The 19,013-nt window shown below is 33.8% G+C and overlaps 1 protein-coding gene across 6 annotated transcripts in view; it reads right to left on the bottom strand.

The window, feature by feature from the left end:
- Positions 1-341: 341 nt before the first annotated feature.
- The window catches only part of LOC129229452 (reticulon-4-interacting protein 1, mitochondrial-like), a 28,180-nt gene continuing 9,508 nt past the window's right edge, over positions 342-19,013 (bottom strand). For 2 of the 6 annotated variants that reach the window (XM_054863955.1, XM_054864102.1), the window contains exons 3-10: positions 16,924-17,078; positions 12,722-12,790; positions 11,169-11,293; positions 10,104-10,152; positions 8,579-8,715; positions 3,392-3,575; positions 1,729-1,821; positions 346-755 (exon numbers count right to left, since the gene is read on the bottom strand). In XM_054863955.1, the coding sequence (XP_054719930.1) occupies positions 612-755; positions 1,729-1,821; positions 3,392-3,575; positions 8,579-8,715; positions 10,104-10,152; positions 11,169-11,293; positions 12,722-12,790; positions 16,924-17,078 (956 nt within the window). In that variant the 3' untranslated portion in view covers positions 346-611. Of the gene's footprint in view, positions 756-1,728; positions 1,822-3,391; positions 3,576-8,578; positions 8,716-10,103; positions 10,153-11,168; positions 11,294-12,721; positions 12,791-16,923; positions 17,079-19,013 lie in introns of all 6 variants that reach the window. The other 4 variants (XM_054863801.1, XM_054864033.1, XM_054863877.1 and 1 more) reach the window with 4 other exon arrangements.

The raw sequence follows: 19,013 nt of genomic DNA, 5'->3' as shown, positions 1-19,013 counted from the left end.
TGTATTTCCAAGGTTGACCGTGCAATGCAGCTAGTTGTTGGTAAAGCTAACAAATTTATTTAAAAATTGAATTTAATCAAGTTATAGAATTGTGCATTACAGACTTTCAAGTTTTTTATGGCTTTCTTCGATTAAAGTCATCAGTTTAATTGGATTTAAAAAAAATTATCTTGAATTACACTTGCTCTTTCTTGGCTGACAAAACATTTTAATTGTTGCAAATATGGATAATAACTATTAAGTTGTTAATTGTTACTACAGTTAGCAAAAGCATTCATAGGTGGATTTTAGGCTAATGAAACTTTTTAGAAACAATATTACTGCAACAGTTTTAATATTTGCATACTACGCAGCAATAATCTCCATGCGTAAAAACTTGCTCAGAGAATGTAACTTGTTGTGAGCAAGTTTTTATTATGAAGACTAGGCAGAGACTCAGATCCCATGTAAGTTTGCATGCAATAGCTTTTTCAATATTATCCCATTGAGTTTGCTTTAAAAAGGATTAGCATATCATTCTTAGGAAATGCTTTTGTTATATGTTTGACAAAATCTCGTGATTAAGAATGTAACACATTTGATCCCTAATATAATTTATTAAATAAACTTTTCTACTTGTGATTGTGGCTAGTATTAGATGAAGACGACATTTCGAAATTGACAACTACTTTTCCTCTTGCATGACCATCTGAAACCTTTTTATAGGCATCCTGAATTTCTTCAAATTTAAATGTTTTTTCGATGACTGGGACAATCTGAAAATATAAGAATGTATATAAGTTATATACACACTTCATATTGAATTTCTGTTATGAAATAAGATTACATGGAGAAAAATCTTGGTGAACTTATATATCAATAATTCTAACTGTGATAATTCAATTAAAATATTAGAGATTTGTATAAACTATAAAAGACCATGAAAATTATTCAACTCTTCAAAATAGATCAACATTTTGCTGAATCAGTAAACGGTTTGAAAAATTTTGAAGCATTAACTAAATACGTACGAGGGAAGCATGAGTTAATTAATTAAATACAGAGTTCCATTCCATCAATTAGGGTTCATACTCAATTTTAAAAGTAAAAATTTAAGGACAATTAAATTAAAATAAGGACTTTTTAAGGACTCTCAAAAACTTTTAAGGACTCGTCAGGCAAATGATTAGATAACTTTAGGTATATCATTTAAAAGTTTTCCATAGAGGGGGGGAGTACATGATACATATTATATATACACATGCACAAATGCATCATTGTTTCCAAACAGCAGGGAGAGGCACAATTGACTGCGATGTCTCATTATCAGTGAATCATACTTTGAAATTTCATACATCACAGGGATGAGAGTGATCAAAGAGTAGAAGGGAAGAAATGTGCACTTAATAATTTTTTTAAAGAAAAAAAAATTAGACGCTTTTATGACCGTTTTCTTAAAAATTATTGGATCGTTAAGGGTTAAAGTGGGCTTTTTTGTCTTTCCTCTATAAAGTTTAAAAAAAAACAGATTGAACTGGAGGAGTATCATATTGGAGTTCATATAACTGATACAAATTTAAGCTCAAGAGAGGCATGGAGTGGAGATGAAAATCAGAAGCTTATCTTCAAATGATACAGATGTTATTTTTTCAGTAACAATTTTACCATGTCAAAGAAATAGGCAATTACAGATATTTAACATTATAATCATTATATGTAATTTATTGAATACAGAAGTCAGTGCCTTACCTGTTTCTCATCAATCATCCTGGCAATGGATTTCAGGGCACACATGTTGGGCATGAAGTAAGCCCATCGGAAAGATCGCCCGTCTTTCAATGACTGAAAGAGAAAGATAATCAATGTTGTATCAAGATCACCAAGCAGTACTTCGATGCTAACAACTCGGAACTGCTGTGTCAATGGGGATGTTTCCTTCAGTCAAAGGTACTACTTTTAGTCACTAAAATTGATAGAATAAGCAAAAAAGATAACATGGAGCGAGAAAAAACTTTAATTTTCCCAACGCTTAATTTTTAATTAATTTTTTAAAATGTTCGATTTTGAAAATAAGGCATGGTTTTTATGACGTCACAAATGATGTACTTTGGCCAATCTGGCTACCTCCTTTCCATGTTATGATAATCAAGAAGTGAATTAAATATTGCGCTCTATGCTTGCTATCAACAATATTGTTGCCATTACACGTGAGTAAAGATGCAAATTAATTGTTACACTTTGCGAATGGCAACAGTGAATGGCATTTCATCATTTGTGGTGTCATCCGCATCAAATTATTTAAAAAAAGGTCAGATCCTGTGTTTTTAAGCATGCTCTTTCAGAAAAAAATACTTTTGAAATTTTAGACATGACTCCATTATACCACAATTTGAGCTGAAAGTTGCAAGAGTTCTGAAGACAAGATTCTTTTTAAATATGTGTCCCAAATTTAGTTTTGAAGCAATTTGAAGGATTAAATATGAAACTTTATAGCTTTGAAAGAAACATATTGTCTAGGAAATATGTTCTAAAATAGAAAATATAAATGAACAAACTGGAGAACAATGATGATTGCTTGAGAAATAAAATTACACCAAATTATTTCACTTTGCTCAAGAATAACTTATAATTTTATCATCAGAAAATGCATAGTTGTTTTATCTTTAACATAAATGTATGATGCAAATTAAATAATACTGTAGTATACTCATTCGCTGATTATTTTTTCTTTTTAACTTTTATTTTGTTCCGTATCAATCTGTTTCTAAGTCTTCTTAAAGAACAGAAATCCGACAAAAGACAGAAATTTTGTATCCCTGGCCATAAAAAGAAAATAAATATATAAAACCTAGCCATATACTAAAATATAAAACATATATACATATACTATAAAAGAATATAATTAAATTGAAAAAATAGCTTGCATTGGTTAATTTTATTGAGTAGTGAGATGTTTATTTCAAAAGCAGGCTTGAGAATGTAAAATTATAAGAAAAAATATTAGGATTAGAAATTTTCTATCCAAACAGTATACCTCAGTGAGAACTGATGTTGGAACTAAAAACTTTTCATTTCATGGTGTTGACAGTATTTGAATGCCCTTACTATTTTGAAATAAACAAAATCCTGTTTTAAGTTTCAATTTAAAAATTAAGAACTTTATGAAAGTGAATTTGTTTAATTACTTTGTAAATATGTTGATTTTTAAAAATTATCATTGTGGACTTGTTGATTTTACTGGAGGACTCTTTTGAAAGAACAGTTTTCAGAACTATTTTACTGAAGGTATAAAACTTGTGATAGTACCAGTGGTACCAATAAACAACAGATCACCCCTCATAGCTCAGCGAATTAGATGAATCTTCTAAATTTACCGGAATCATTTGCCACTGTGTGTGACTAAAACACTTACCATTACAGTATCCAGTGTTGCTTGGACAGCCGAAGAAGCTGTGCCAAGTAAAACTCCTTGTTCGTCTGTATTTTTCAGTAATGGTGAAACGACAGTTACGTATTTGCTACTTTGCATTTTTTTCAGTAGTTCAATGGTTAATGCTGGATAGTCTCCTCCGATATTATCAATGATGACATCTAACCTGCAAAATAAATGTATGAAAATGTTTTTTTTTTACTCTAAGAGTTACAGTAAAAACAATTCCTTGTGAAAAAATACTTAGACACTCATTCAGATCATTTGGCTAAGAAGAAATACAGGCAAATTCAAATATTAAAGAGGATATTATGTTTTCCTTACTGAGTAAATTTTAAGGCTAAACAGCTTTGTACAAATGTCAATTTTTGTTCTAAAGCTTTAGATGTTTTACACTCAAGTCATATATTCTCTTTTATTAGACCTATATACATATATACACACACACAAACAATAGTGTACCTCTAACCAGAGTCCTGTTAATCCAAGGTAGCTCAAAACTACTCCCCCCCCCCAAGTAAGAAAGTATTTAGAAATTGCAAAGGAATTAAGAAGTGTTGGAAAAAGTGACAATAACTGAAAAACGGAAGAAAATGTTAAAGAGATCAGACGCCCAATGTTTGCTTTAAAAAAATTAATAAAAATGGACAAAAATATTTAGAATTATTTTTTTTTTTTTTGAAAACGAGTGGTTTCTCCCCACTCTTTATATGGATTTCTGAAACTTTAAAATACATTTTTAATTGACTTCAAAAGGAGGTACGAGTTTATAAAATTAAGGGTCGTACTTCCTAAAAAACCCTTAATTTTATCAAGCAAAATTAAAGTCCCTAAAAAACCTTTAAAGAGTCCTTAATTTTCTTAAAATTTCCTTAATTTTTTTAAAATTATATTAAGTTCGGTCCCTGTGTCTTCATAGGTGCTCCAATACAAGTCCTCGGCTAGAACAATGTGATAACCACTGAAGAATAGTAGCACGAAAAATTGTCCAATATCCTTCTCGTCCAAGTCCAGTTTTTCTCCTTTCTGCATTGCATGAATTTCTGTCATTTTTGATAAATGATCCAAATATTCCATTGGTAAAAATTTGGAAAATTTCAGCTGGAGATAAATTTGCTAATTCTGGGAATGACTCACACAGTTTTTATTTGTTGCAGTGTCTAAAGTTTAGTTGAAAGCCCTAAAGCAGAATACTTTGTGATGTTCTGCAACGTAATATGATTTAACCAAAATTGTTCTGCAAGAACTTCTAGCATTGTACACACATAGAAACGTTATAAAATTAGTTGATCATGAAAACTTTAAAGTCCCCATTAGTTGGACAGGCTGTAAAACCTAAACCATGCAACATTCTCCAAATTAAATGCATATAAAAAGCAAACATGTAAAATTTTGTTAAAGTCATATCCTGGGTGTCAAACCACGTTTGAATGAGTAGCGTTACGGCGGGATATAATAAAATACCTCAAAACTTTCAAAATAATTGAAATACTATATTCAGTATGCAAAGGGGTTGAAATCTCAAGCCAGACACGCAATTTTTGATTACGTGTTTCAATGTTGGCCTGTTTCTGATCCGAAAGGTACGTTTATGGCAGAAATTGTGGTGGATGAAGATCGATTAGGGAAAAATTATGAAAAGGGAACTAAAAATGCTAGAAAAATAAGAATGTTTCCAGATTTATTAGAAATATAGTATCCCTCTGAGGTCTGATGAAATAGTGAAACAAGAAGTAAAATTTCGCAAAACAAACATAAAAAGCTGGAACTCCGGCAAAAGCCGGAAAAATCTAATCCTATTCTACATTGCGATTAAGGGCATAAAGCAGGTGCAAGCAGTCAAAGATGATTTTCTGAAAGAACCTGTAGAATTTCTGCAAATATCTTAATGTTTTGCCCAAATTTTGCAGATTTATTTAAGTTCTAAGTGAATCTAAAGTTTAAGCAAATGATGCAGGAAATTATGACATTTTGCTCGAGCTTTCCGCCGATTAAGTGTAATTTGCGAGGATTTTATATTTTCTTCTAATTTGAAGAAATCTGTAGAATTATATATTTGTTCAGAAGATATATGCAGAAAATCTGCAGTTTCTGCAGAAATTTCTAGAATTTCTGCAGAAAATTTGTTTGAAATTTCCTCTCATTTGAACAGAATTGTTCTTCAGCTCATGCATCTGTTCTGCGACGTCTGTCGCAAATTTAGTAGTATTCTGCTTTGGGGGTTGAAAGATGTATTTTTTTCTCCAGTTCGGTATCAAAATCTCTTTCTTAGATGACTTTCTCCTTCTCTTAGATTTCCAATCCGTCTGGTGTAGACAGAGCATAAACATTCGTCTCGTCATTTGAAACATTTGGTGATTTGTACTTCAACACTATTTGTCTGCAAACATCAGCAGGAGTAACGTTTTCAAAATCATTTTCATTAATATCTATATCTGTTATTGCTCCGCTTTCATCTGGGAGTCTGATTCATCTGTGTTACAGAGCCATGTCCAAGGTGAGGGTTTTAGGGGTTAAACCCCTCCCATTGAAAGAAAAAAAATCAATGAATCATTAAACGATTTTCCAAAATGTATTTTAAGTTTTAATTAATTTCAGAGTTAAACTCTGATATAGTATTCACCCTCTTTAATATTTCCCTATGTTTAACAATTAGCATTTTCCTCAATTGTAGGATTCCTAAGCCCCTTCGCATCTAAGTACTTGAAAAAATTAACGACGGAGGAATGGCTGAAGAGTCCGGCAATGCCGTAAGCATGCAGGGGAAAATTATTTAAAAGAATGTTAGACAATGACGTAGCCCCTAAAACACAAAACGTATTAAAAAAAAGCCTAGTTATCGAACTATAATGAACTATTCAACACACGTAGTTAGTTTTCCTTTGACAACGTAAGTTACAAAGGCAAAAAGTTTCAAACCCTCCCTTTATGAAATCCTGGACATGGGCCTGTGTGTTAGATAAGACCTGAAAGTATTAATAAGCTTCTTGTAGAGTTAAAAACTTTTCTCTGGAACCCATACTTTCAAAGACTTTTAACTACACTGTCCCTATTACTTCTAGCAAAACTTTCACAAGGAGAAGAAAAAAAAGTAAAATTACTGATTAGGGGCCGAATCTCTGTAAAGTCTCATGTGACAAGAGAAGGAAATTTATTGCAAATATTTATTGTAGCCTAAGTGGGGTGCTATAAAAGAGCAGTAAACATCTTCATTTCTACGTACAAAGCAGTTTTTCAACATCTATCTCACTCTAAAACTGCAGGGGTACCCACATCTCCAAGATCAAAGCCGCCCCCCCCCCCTCCAAATGTCGCAAAGACACCTCCAAAAATGACAGAAGCATTCTTTATAACCTCTCCCCCCAAAAAAAATTCAATGGCACAGTATCTGCCATGACCCCCCCCCCCCCAGGTGGGCACCTTTGTAAAACTAGAGACGGGAGAGGGGTGCAGAAAGGGGAAGAGTCAAAGGCCGAAATGCCACCCACCTGCTGCGTCAACAGAGGTTGTTTACAATTCTGAGGCTTTCACTAATCACGTAACAGAACTTCCCCAAGTGGCATATATAGCCCATTTTTGAATAGCGGATAACGCTAATGTTCCCGATCGGGAACAACAATGTTTGCTCGCTTATAGGATATGCATTTTTGTTGAAAATTATCTGTCATGTTTGGTCATCAAAATGATTCCTATTTATTGTTACTCTGGAATATCAAAAGAGTAAAGCATTAAAAATATATATATATAAATTATTTTATCTGTCATCTTGAAAATCGGTTAAAAAGCACATTTTTGCGAATTTTTGTAGAAAACAGTAATTGTAAAATAGAACTATTTTTCTTTGAAAAATTCAGGTCTATTTTTGACAGTCAATAGAAAAAAATTTTTAATCCTCACAAGCAAAACTTTATTCTTTATGATTTTTTAAAGTTGATGTTCCCATATGGGAACATTGGTGCTTAAGTTTAGCCCAGGACTTTGGCTAAAATAGTAACTCTTAGGTCTTCTGTTTTAATTAATTAAGAAAACTGGAGCATAAGCTTAATAAGATGCCGGAAAAAAGTATTTCGAATAACATAGGATGTTTGGGGGGGGGGGGGGGTATGTGATTTTTCCTCCTTTCATTAGCCAATTTATGTCAAATTTTAGTTCAAAAATTAATTAACAAAACCCTAATTTGAAATTAAAAAAAAGCAGATGCACAGCCCAGGGGCTTGAAGTAATTTTGTACAAAATTTCAAGGCTGTAGGTGCTATGGGGTCTCCTGAATGCAGGATCCTCACAAACAGAATTTCACAATTTATTTGATGTTACTTTTATTTTTAATACAGTAAAACCTCTCTAATGCAGGCACTAACGAGATTTTTTTTTTTTTTGTCCACAATAGAGGGGTGTCCGCAAGACAGGGGTTTAATGATGTTACTTGCCTTGGAATCCAGGAATTAAAAATTGTTTGCTTAAGAGGGGTGTTTGCACTTGAGGGGTGTTCGTTAGGAGAGGTTTTACTGTATATAGAGATAGTGAGAATTTTTAATGAAAGTTTTTCTGAAGCAAACATGAACCTTAGTACATATTATTGTTCTAGTAGTATTTTTATCTTAGATTATTGGGATTCAACGGTACATACAGGGTGTCTCAGTTTCAGCTTTCAGATCTTCTATGAGTGTTATCCTGCAGACTTGAAATCATATAGCAATGCGGGGTCGTAAATGTTTTCCTGAAGTGGTGATGTACACAGAGGCACCATAAAGAAAAGATACTATAAGTGAAAAATATTTTTAATAAGACATGTAAAAAAGCAAAAAGAACATGGGTCTAAGAAAGTGGTTGAAGTTTTTTCGCCTGGCTACAATACACACCTCACATCACCGCCGCATGAAACTCCGAACAGTTTGGGATACTCCTAGCATATCTAAAACTTCTTGGGTTGGTAGAGCATTTCCGATCTCGCATTGCTATATGATTTCAAGTTTTCAGGACGCATCCTACCCCCCCCCCCCTTGATGTTCTGAAACATTTAATTGAGACACCCTGTATATTTCTTTTACTGTCCATTTGAGTTAATGAAATTTGAGATAACTACTAAAAGATTTTATTTCTTGGAATCGAAGCCGTGTCATTACACCATTGAAAATAATTTCTTCTCTACAGTTTAAAAGTAAAACATACCCTTTCAAATCACTTAAAGTGCTTTTGAAATCTTGTGATGTGTAATCCAGGATGGCATCTGCCCCAAGATTCTGCATCAACTCCACTGCATCTGCTCTGCATGTCACTGATACATCAGCTCCCCAAGCTTTCAGCAGCTGATAACAAAATGAAAATTGTATCAAATATGAAAGATATGGTTGATTTCAAGCAAAGCATGCATTCAAGTATTTTCCAAAACATTTTTTTTTCCTTCGAAATTTGTAAAGAAAATGCCAGTTTTATTAATACCTCAACACAGTTTTAAAGGTTTTTTTTTCTCTCACATGATAGTTACTCACATATTTAAGGCAGGGGTAGAAATTGAGAAAAATAAGTCGCTAGGTCACTGGTCCGTACACAATTTTAGTGGTCCATTGGTTTTAAATAAGAAGCAGTTATAGAAAAAATACAAAATCTGTACAACAAAATTATTGTGATAAACGGAATCAATTAGCTGTTTTCAACAAAATTGTCCGAGTGACTGGAGAAGAGAAGAAAAAAGAAGATTTCTGTTCATTAATACTAGCCCAGGAAGTAAGCCAAGAAACACAAAAGCAACAGGCATCATTTGCAGGATTTTTCTTCACACCCACCTTTTAGCATAGTGCCTTAAAATTGCCTCATTGTTCTCATTAATAAAAGTTTCAAATATATTGGCTACTAATTAAAAAAAAAAGCAGCTACTAATGTATATAAATATGCACTGACCACGGATTTGACTTTTTTAGGTGCAGTAAGGAGGAAAAATTTGAAAAGATAAAAATGGTCAAAAAAGGATAAAAACCTTGAGACAGAATTAATATGAAAATGAAAGTTTGTACTGACTAAGAAAAAGGCAGAACTTGTGAATATTCAAGCAGATTTTTAGGATTAAATATAAGATTTAATTCATTGATTTTTTTAAATCATTTGTTTATTAATCATTATTAAAATCAAATTTTAAATCGTTAACACTAATTTTTCCAAAAACCAAAAGAAAATATTTTTTCAGAAAAAATGTCCTTCTTACTGGAAAAGAGCCAATAAAAAAAATATGAACATGCGGCCTCCGGGTTGGGCCCTAATGCCAAAGCATGTTTAGCTCATGGAATACTGATTACAATATAAATGCTTGCATTTAAATTAAGTGGATTTAAACTAATTTTGAACATAAGTACAATTTTGGACAATGAAGAGAAGTTATGCATATCTATGCAGCATTTTTTAGTTTTATATAAATTATTTTTACTAAAGAGAAGTACGGTGACTATTTCCATCATTTCTACTGAAGCAGAAAGCTTTAACATTTTCTTAATAATAACTAGTAGTCCAAATTTTAATGCCTAATGTATGGCAGCACACTTCAATGCAGAAATCATGCTTAGTTATTTCCTGGTAATATTAGAGAAACAAGTCAAGAAACAAAATGAAAGAAAGGAAAGGAAAAACACCTCCCACTGTCTAGAATGAAGAAAACTAAAATGAAAAATGTCTTGCCTTTGAAGTAATTAAAATGACCACTTGCCTGAACAGCAAAAGTTCCAACTCCACCCGAAGCTCCCGTGATGAGAATTCTAAAGGAAAAAAACAAAGCTTCAATCAATAAAAGTTTTGTATAAGATTGGTCACAAACATAGAATTAAAATAATCTATGTATATGACAGCTGATGAATCAAGGGCATGGGCAGAATGATATGCAGAAGGTGGGGGAGGAGGAAGGTCACTCGCATTTAAATCAATAATTATTTTGTTGGGGTGGGAGCTAGGCTTTTTTTTTTTTTCATTATTTAATTCATTTTTTAAACAAATGTTAGAAGCATTTTCATATTATATGCATTTTGATCTTTGTGAACGTTATTATATTTATAAATTTTGGGTCACAATGTTTTTCACCCCAGATGGGACTATAAGTTTGGGTAAAACACAGATTATTATAAGAAATTTTAATAAGTACATTTAGTGTAGAACAAAGAAACTTCTAAAAAGTAAATAAATGATGCGAAAATTATTTAACTAAGAAAATTAAATTTGGAAAGGAAAATCATAGTTGGAACTCAGACACAATTCTTGAGGGACTGTTTGGCACATAATTTAAATCAATTAATACTATTTTTATAAATAGTTATAAATTCTGAGCCAGGGGTCGACAATTGGGGCGGAGCCTTTGAAGTAAATTTTTTCTCTGAAGCACAGTTGTTTGCTCTTAGCAAAAAAAGCATTTTTGCTCTTGCAGCTTCATCTAAATGTGATGAAAAATTTGGACCAAAGGTTATTTGTTCGGACCAAAGGAAGAGTGACCAGCATAACTAATAAGATGGTTAATTTCACATCTTAGTTTTCAGAAATAAATGTATTTTCTTACATGCAAAAGTTTTCATTTTTATTCTTTTTCATTTTTTAAGAACATATAACACAAAGGAAATAAATTTCTACGTTAGAATGACCCATTTTAGATTACGGGGGAGGAGAGAACATATAACAAACTTTATCATTTGGAGAATTATAATACTGCACGAAATTGAGATCTATTTGTCCATTTTTACTAGCACTAGAGTCGGTGATGCATTCTCACAAGGTTCATTTTGCATACCTCTTCCCATAAGAATTTTTTTCCGAAAGACCCGCAAAACAGCGGATTGCAGCCCAAGCCGTCAGTGCTGCATATGGAAAAGAAGCAGCTTCCAGGTGGTTCAAAGATTCAGGTTTTTTTGATATCTGGAGGAAAAAAAAAAGGAATAGAAACTCAAAATAGAATAATGGCACATAATCATCAAAGTAATGAGTGAAGTACAATACATATCAAAAACAAAATAATGAAAATGCAATATTTAATGGAGAACTTATTTTGCCAACAAATCATTTTTCAGCAAAGAGGATGTGAACAACATTTTAAATTTACTCCTCTCTAAGTTTGCTTTCCACCTTTGCCAAAAATTCTCTCATTCCTAAATATGCTTCCTTTAAAATTTTACTATCGGATGCCATATGACTAGTAGCAATATGGTATTTACTAGTATAATTTAGGGGAAAAATAAAATGGGGCTTTCAACTGCAAGTTCAAAGTTTCTGATCATAAATCAACTTTTTGGAATGAGAAAGAAAGACTAATTATATTATCTAATGACTCAAATTCTGAAAACCATTGCGAGATAAGATGGCAAAGTTTTGGACATCATGGTAAAAATCATGTTTTTTACCATTATGTCCATTCCTTGGGGAAGACCCCGATCGGAAGAGTATATATGTGGATAATTTTTTAAAGTTTAATATAAACTGAGCATCCTCACCTTGTTGAAACATTGAAATGACAGGCATATTCTGTCTATTAAAAAAGTTCCAGTCTGTAGTTATTCATCAAGACAAACATATTCAGACATGTGTCCCAAACACGTTGAAAAATACTGAAACTGCAAGGCTGTGTGAACTAACACAACACTGTTAGTATATCTTACTACAGCTGAAAGCTCTCCCATGTATTTTTATATCTACATAACAGATTATTTTAATTGGATGCATGAAATTAACTGGATTGTGTTGAATTTAACTTCCAATTCTCCTTCTTTTTTTTTCGGCTTATAGTATCTTGTTCTCTCAAAAAGTACTGAATTCAGTAAAAATACTGAAAAATCACATGTCTGGATGTATATGTTTTTAGTGATTTATAGTTTATAGTCAATATTGTTGTCATTAATTTCCAAATTATATTGCATCTATTGGAAGCAGGGTGAGGAATTAATTGTTTTAGAACCTAAAAGTCCAAACAATTTAAGCTAGACTTTTGGATTTAAATCCCCCTTGACAATGTGTATGCAAAATTTCATGATGATCAGTTGAGCAGTTACGGCATAAAAGGTAACAAACAAACCCACTTCAGTTACGTACTAAAGTTACTGATCAATTAGTTACAAAGTTAACTGGGGATGCAAGCTATAATTTCAAGTAATATATATTGTTGATATACAATACAATTATTTAATGTAAATCTGCAACACTGTGAACAGATCTACAATACAAAGTAAAGTACTCAATGTAGTTGTATAAAGTGACATTTCACTAACTTGTTAACTTAAGTTACTGGGGAGGATTTTAAACTAACAATATTACCTACTTAAAAATTACTCAAGGGTTAATTTTTATACTAACTTTACATGAATGAGCCAATAGATAATCTGCATGTGATCCATTTTCCCAAGGACTGGTTGCTCCCCACACCTAGAAAATAAAGCAAAATACATATTATTTTTCAGTAAAATATTATTTTTGTTTCTGCAGAGTTGAGAAATACATAAGTTTTAACAACTTAAGGTTCAACAAATATGTGAACATTGATCAAGCAGTTACAGCTAAAAAGAGTTTATTTCCTGGAGCTAATTAACAATTGAAGGGCCAAGTTTTCATATAATAAAGCTTAGGGCTCTTTTCGCAATTCCTTAATTTACTAAATAAAATTTAATACAAAAATAATATTCCTTTACAAAATAATTTGCATATTTCTTGTAATACAATTTATTTTAAGGAAAAGGTTGCTGTATAACCCAGAATGACATTCACTCCTAAATATGACCAGAATTTAAAAAAAAAAAAGCTTTGTTATCCAAGTAGAAATTAAAGCAATTACAGAATGCAGCAAATACCTTCAGAAGGGATAACTAAGCAGACCATAAAGACACACATTAAGGGTAAAATATCAGGAAGCAACAACTTTTTACAATCCATAAACTATGAATACACTTTATTAATCTCAAAAGAGATTTTTATACTTATGAACTTGAAACACAAACCCTTTTCTTAAAATAGTAAACAAGTTACTATTAATGTTTGCCATGCTTTTCTATTAGCTTGTGGAATGGATTGCTTAGCAGTAGTGTGAAAGTATTTGATCACTCTATTAACCAGGGGTGGCCACCCCCAAGCTAAGAGCAAAGGCACATCCCCCTTTAAATATGGCGAACACCCCCAAAAGTGATAAATACCCCTTAACCCCCCTAAAAATTTCAATGGCGCAGTCTGCTCCAAGATCCCTTCCCCCACTAGGTGGGCACCCCTGTTTTTACTCTGAAGTGATGAACCACTTATTAGAGAACAATCAAGTTCTATTCTCAGGAACAGACTTTGTCTCTTTTAACCTTCAAAGGTCATGGTCTACCACCCTACAATGAGTACAGTGCTTTTTACAACTGCACCAAGGTGTAAAATCTTTGAGGTGTAAAAGGAGGATATTCCGGAGTACATTGTGCAAAGAAGAAAGAAAGTGTATGAGCACGTTGACGGTATTGTTTTTTTTCACTAGAGGTATTTCCAAAAGGTTGATATACAGAGCTTTGGGAGAACTGACTTTCAGTTGTATCAATACTTAACCAGTGCGTTAATTTGAAGCAATGCGACCACTTCTTGTACGAAACTCCTGCGTGCATTTCTAAGATTCACCAAAGACCAACCCTCGAAAATACGTAAGACACGGATATCAAAAGTCGTCTGTGATGATACCAACACCATTGAAACTGCACATGAAAGCAAGGTATGTTCCACCTGATGTTGATTTTCAATGCAATGTTTTGCATATCTATTAGTCTCTTCTGTTATGGGTGTAAATCAAGTTGTCACTGAAAAATGGTTCAAAAGATTGTTCTACTTCAGTAAAAGTAGAAGTGTCTATTGTTGTGTTCACTTGTGGATGTTGGAAGGGGAATCTTGGTGGGGCAGGAAGAGGATCATTCAACCATAGCAGCATCCTGACTCAGCATGAAAGAATTTAGTTCCCTGGTATTCTGAACACATTTTGATGGTCCCCGCGAAACTCCACATACTTAACATATAGGCTGACCTGTCTCTACTCTGGACATCTTATAATATGAACACCCCAGTATTATGAACGCCATTTTCAATCTACTTCAGTTATCACCTCTCTATATACTGAACATGTTCACAATCAGAACTCGGGAATTCCTATGAACCAAATTGAAAAGCCTAAAATACATTCAGGATTTTATCAGATTGAATGGTATAAAGAGAAAATGGATAGAGGGAGAGAAAAAAAATATTTTCCAGGATATTACTGCATCACATAAAATCATTCAGCTGAGCAATATAAGCCTGAAGTTTCTGTCACTGAACTATATTTCAAGAATCCAACTATAGTATCGAGTTGTATTCAAAGACCTTTAAAGTATGATTAACTTCAAGCAAAATGTGGCTGAGAATCACCCAGAAACATTTTCACTTAGATGACAACACGTACCTTGCATGAGAATACACAATGTAAAATTAGATTAAAAATAACTTTTTTTTCAGGCATTGTATACCGATAGCTATATTGTAATATTTTATTGTTGAATGTTATGCTAAACTTTTTTAATTAAAAAGGAAATAAAAAAATTCAAGAGTTTAGGTTTCACCAGGGGGGTTTCTGGTCCCAAAGTTTTGGGCTGACTTCTAACACTGAAAAAATACTGGTGGAAGAGGGGAGGGGTTCGAGCTTTCTCATAGTTACAGAAAATTTCAGTCTTCAGAAAATTTTACTTGATTTCACTATTGCCCCTGGGTCCTACTAAGTTGAAATGAACATTGCACTAGCCACTAATCCAAAATTCAACATATCAGTCTCAGTAACTAATATACACTACTGTCCAAAAGTTAAGCATAATTGTTATTTATGTGAGAAATATAAATCGAAATAGGGGGAAACATGATATGCAAGTGCAACACGGTTTCAAAATAAGGAAACTACTCAAAAAAACGGTAATATTTACTTTTATCATCCCAAAAAATAGTTTAAATGAAAATTAGGCATATGAGGAGTTTACTCTTTGCACAAAAATTTTTCTTTAAAAGATGATGCTGAAGTTCAATAGTGTGTATGGCCACCTCTGACTGCCAGGCACGCTGCACAACGATTACTCATACTTTCTATGAGGTGGTGGATGAGTTGTGGGTTTAAACAGTTCCAAGCATGCTGGAGAGCACTTTTTAGCTCCAAAGCGGAGCTTGGCGGGGGCGAACGGGCTGCAAGTTGTCTCCCGAGCATATCCCAGACATGCTCGATAGGGTTCAGATCAGGGGAGTTCGCAGGCCACGTCGTTCGCTGGATATTTTCTGATTCGAGGAAGTCATCAACCACAGCTGTTCGGTGACATGGTGCGTTATCGTCAATGAATATGAACTCAGGACCAACAGCACCTCGAAACAAGCGAACATAAGGCTCAAGAACCTCGTCTCTGTATCTTTGACCAGTGACTGAGCCTGTCTCAAAAATATGGAGGTCGGTGCGGCCATCCAGCATAATGCCCGCCCACACCATTACTCCTGCTGATGCAAAGTGATGTCTTTCTCTTATGTTTTGCGGTTGGAAACGAGTCCCCTTTTCTCTCCAGATTGTTACTTGAGGAGAATCACACTGTAGAGTAAAGCAGGACTCATCACTGAACATCACATTAGCCCACTGTCCCAGACTCCAATGCCGATGTTGCAAGCTCCAGTTTAAACGAGCGCTTTTATGCGCTGGTGTGAGAGGAATGCAAACTGCTGGTCTTCTGGCATACAGACTGACATGATTGAGTCTCCTATAAACATTTTGCCTCGAAATTGTTATTCCTGTGACGGCACTGAGCGCCGAACCCAGTTCTCTGGCACAGCTGTCCCTATGGCGTCGTGCAGAAATTGCCAGAAAACGATCTTGGCTTGTGGTTGTGACTCTTGGTCGACGTGGTACTGGTCGGCGGGTAACATCTCCCATATTTGAAAACCTCTGCCACAGTCTCGAGATTACACACTGAGGCACATTAAGAATACGAGACACTTCAGTTTGTGATCGTCCAGATTCTAGCATTCCAACGATTCTTCCTTTCGCAAACATGTCCAATTGGCGTCTTTGTGCCATTATTAGTTCTGTTTCACCAGATCCAATGTTTCTTGGTACAGCAATTGCATGAAACGGGCCTGAACTCTCTAAAGTGTGCGAGCTGTTTTATCCACATTCCGAAACGCGCACCTAATTCGTGCATGACATCATCGACTATACTATTTTGCATAAACATATTGTTTTGTCTTCAACCAATCAATCTCCATAAGTAACTTTATGTAATTTTATGAAAAATTTACAGATTTTTCTTGCATTTTATGAATTATGCTTAACTTTTGGACACCAGTGTAGCTCACTTTGCAAAGCACTGAACATAGTCCACTAATGCAATAGAACACAAAAACAAGCATTATCCAATCTCCCTCTATAATGAAAACCCCCATAATCTGGACACTTTTGTTCGGTCCAATGAGAGTTCAGAATAGAGAGCCCACTGTAAATTTTTTTCAACTTGAAACTTCAAATGATATAAGTACTAAGTTAATACCTCATCTCCACATTTGAATTTCTTGACATTTTTCCCTACATATGCTATGGTTCCGGAGAAATCTCTTCCGAGAATTAAAGGAAATTCATTTTGGGGTGTCAGTGAGCATTGATTCACTTGCCTGACAAAATTGAATGCATTCCTTCCATAGCCTTCTGAAAAAAATAATAAACAAATAAATAAATAAAATAAACATTCAAAAATAAGAAATAATAGCCGTAGAGATGAAAAATATTGACCATGATACACTTATTACTGATTCATATTCAACAAATATATGACTATTTTTGAAACAAAACTCTTCAGGTATCTAGCACTCAATATAAGTTCAATCAAACACCCTGACCAGGAGTCACTTTTAATGCGTAACCATAAACTCATTTAAAAGCAGCATAAAATCAGACGGGTTATATACAAATACACAAATACAAATGTGACGACCAGCAACAGGCTCTGCGCCCAGCTAGGCTGGTCCTAGTCAATTAATTAGTCCCCAATGAAGATCAATGGCCCTCTTAAAGCTATCCACCCCTTTGCTCATTACCGCCTCTTCTGGTAAGCTGTAAGCTGTTCCAAGTGCCCATGACCCTACTAAAGTAGTAGTTTTTAATTATTTCCAAGTTAGCCTGCGATTTAAATAGCTTAAAACAATGACCCCTCGTCCTGCTTTCCCCCCAAAAATTTAATCCATTTACATCTTTCATTTTGATAAATTTAAATAACTGAATCATGTCCCCTCTGACTCTCCTTTGCTCCAGGCTATACATGTTAAGCCTATTAAGTCTGATATCATAATCGAAATCTGAAAGTCCCCTTACTGATCTAGTTACCCTTCTTTGAACCCTTTCCAATACAAAAATATCTTTCTTCAGATAAGGCGACCAAAACTGAACAGCATACTTCAAATGAGACGGCAGAAGAACCTTCTTAGCCAAATCCCATCCAGAGACTGAACTTTTGTCCTTGATATGGTCTCATCAGTCTGGGATAGTTAATAACCAAGCTGGAGGCAGATGTCATCACACAGAAGCTGAGATTACCAACAAACTAGTAGTCAAAAGTAATTTAGTATACCAGAAAGCACCTGCAAACAATGGAGCTGTTGAACTCAAAAATGAAGATAGACACTTAGGCAATAAGTTACCATCCTGAAGCCACAGCTAGAGATGGGAATAGTCGGGGAAAAATGGATATTTTAGGGGGGGGAAGTTTTTTTTTCAGAAAACCATTTATTTCCCATTGAAAAAAATTTAAAATTTTATTAATTCAGGCACAAAATAATGTATTCAACAATTTATAATATTTGCATTTCAATGTTTTTTTTTATGTTCAGTATCCTACATGAAAACACTAACTTTCATAATGCAAGCTGTAATACAATTTAATTTCCCAGTACACCAAAGTACTATTTGCTGCTTTTCCTACTAAAAGTAAGTGAAACTTCGGTAAGCCAAACTTCGATGAGCCGAAAACTTCGATAAGTCAAAGTGAATATTTATTCCCATTTACTTGTATGGAGAACTAATGTTATTTTTTTTCAATAAGCCGAATTTGTTGAGTGGAAATATTCGATAAGTTGAATTTTATTTCATGACTGTCGTCAAAGTTTTCTTGTTAACGTAGCTCTATAAGTCTAATTTTTTTTTCTTCTCCCCCAAAAGTATGAACATAAAAAAAGAAATCCACGCCATTGCATTGCATCAAAAGGCGTCTAGACAAAATGGATCAAATAAATCTCTGAAACCATTATTAGCACATAAATTGGCAAGTTTTTTTCTTTTCTTTTCGCTTTAAATTATTGTTTACTTCATTTCCTTCCATAGAAAAGAAAAACCTGTTCCTAGGGGAACCAAGGCTTTGATTAAGGACAGTCCAAAAATAGGACTTAATAAATGATCAAGAGGGTGGGTATATTATGGATTGTGGAATAACTCCACTTTTAGTGGAAACAGGGGAGGAAGGGACTATTTTTTGGGATTTTGCAGTATTCTATGAAGCTGCTGGTTTTTCCAAGACTGGCTTTTTTCTTTTGTTGTTATAGAAAGTTATTGTTTGTTGTTCCATTTCATTGATTCCTGAATGTTTGGGAT

The sequence above is a fragment of the Uloborus diversus genome, chromosome 1, assembly GCF_026930045.1.
Source record: "Uloborus diversus isolate 005 chromosome 1, Udiv.v.3.1, whole genome shotgun sequence".
Lineage (NCBI taxonomy): Eukaryota > Metazoa > Arthropoda > Arachnida > Araneae > Uloboridae > Uloborus > Uloborus diversus.
Note: the sequence above shows the minus strand (reverse complement) of the source record. Positions and strands in the feature narration are given on the sequence as shown.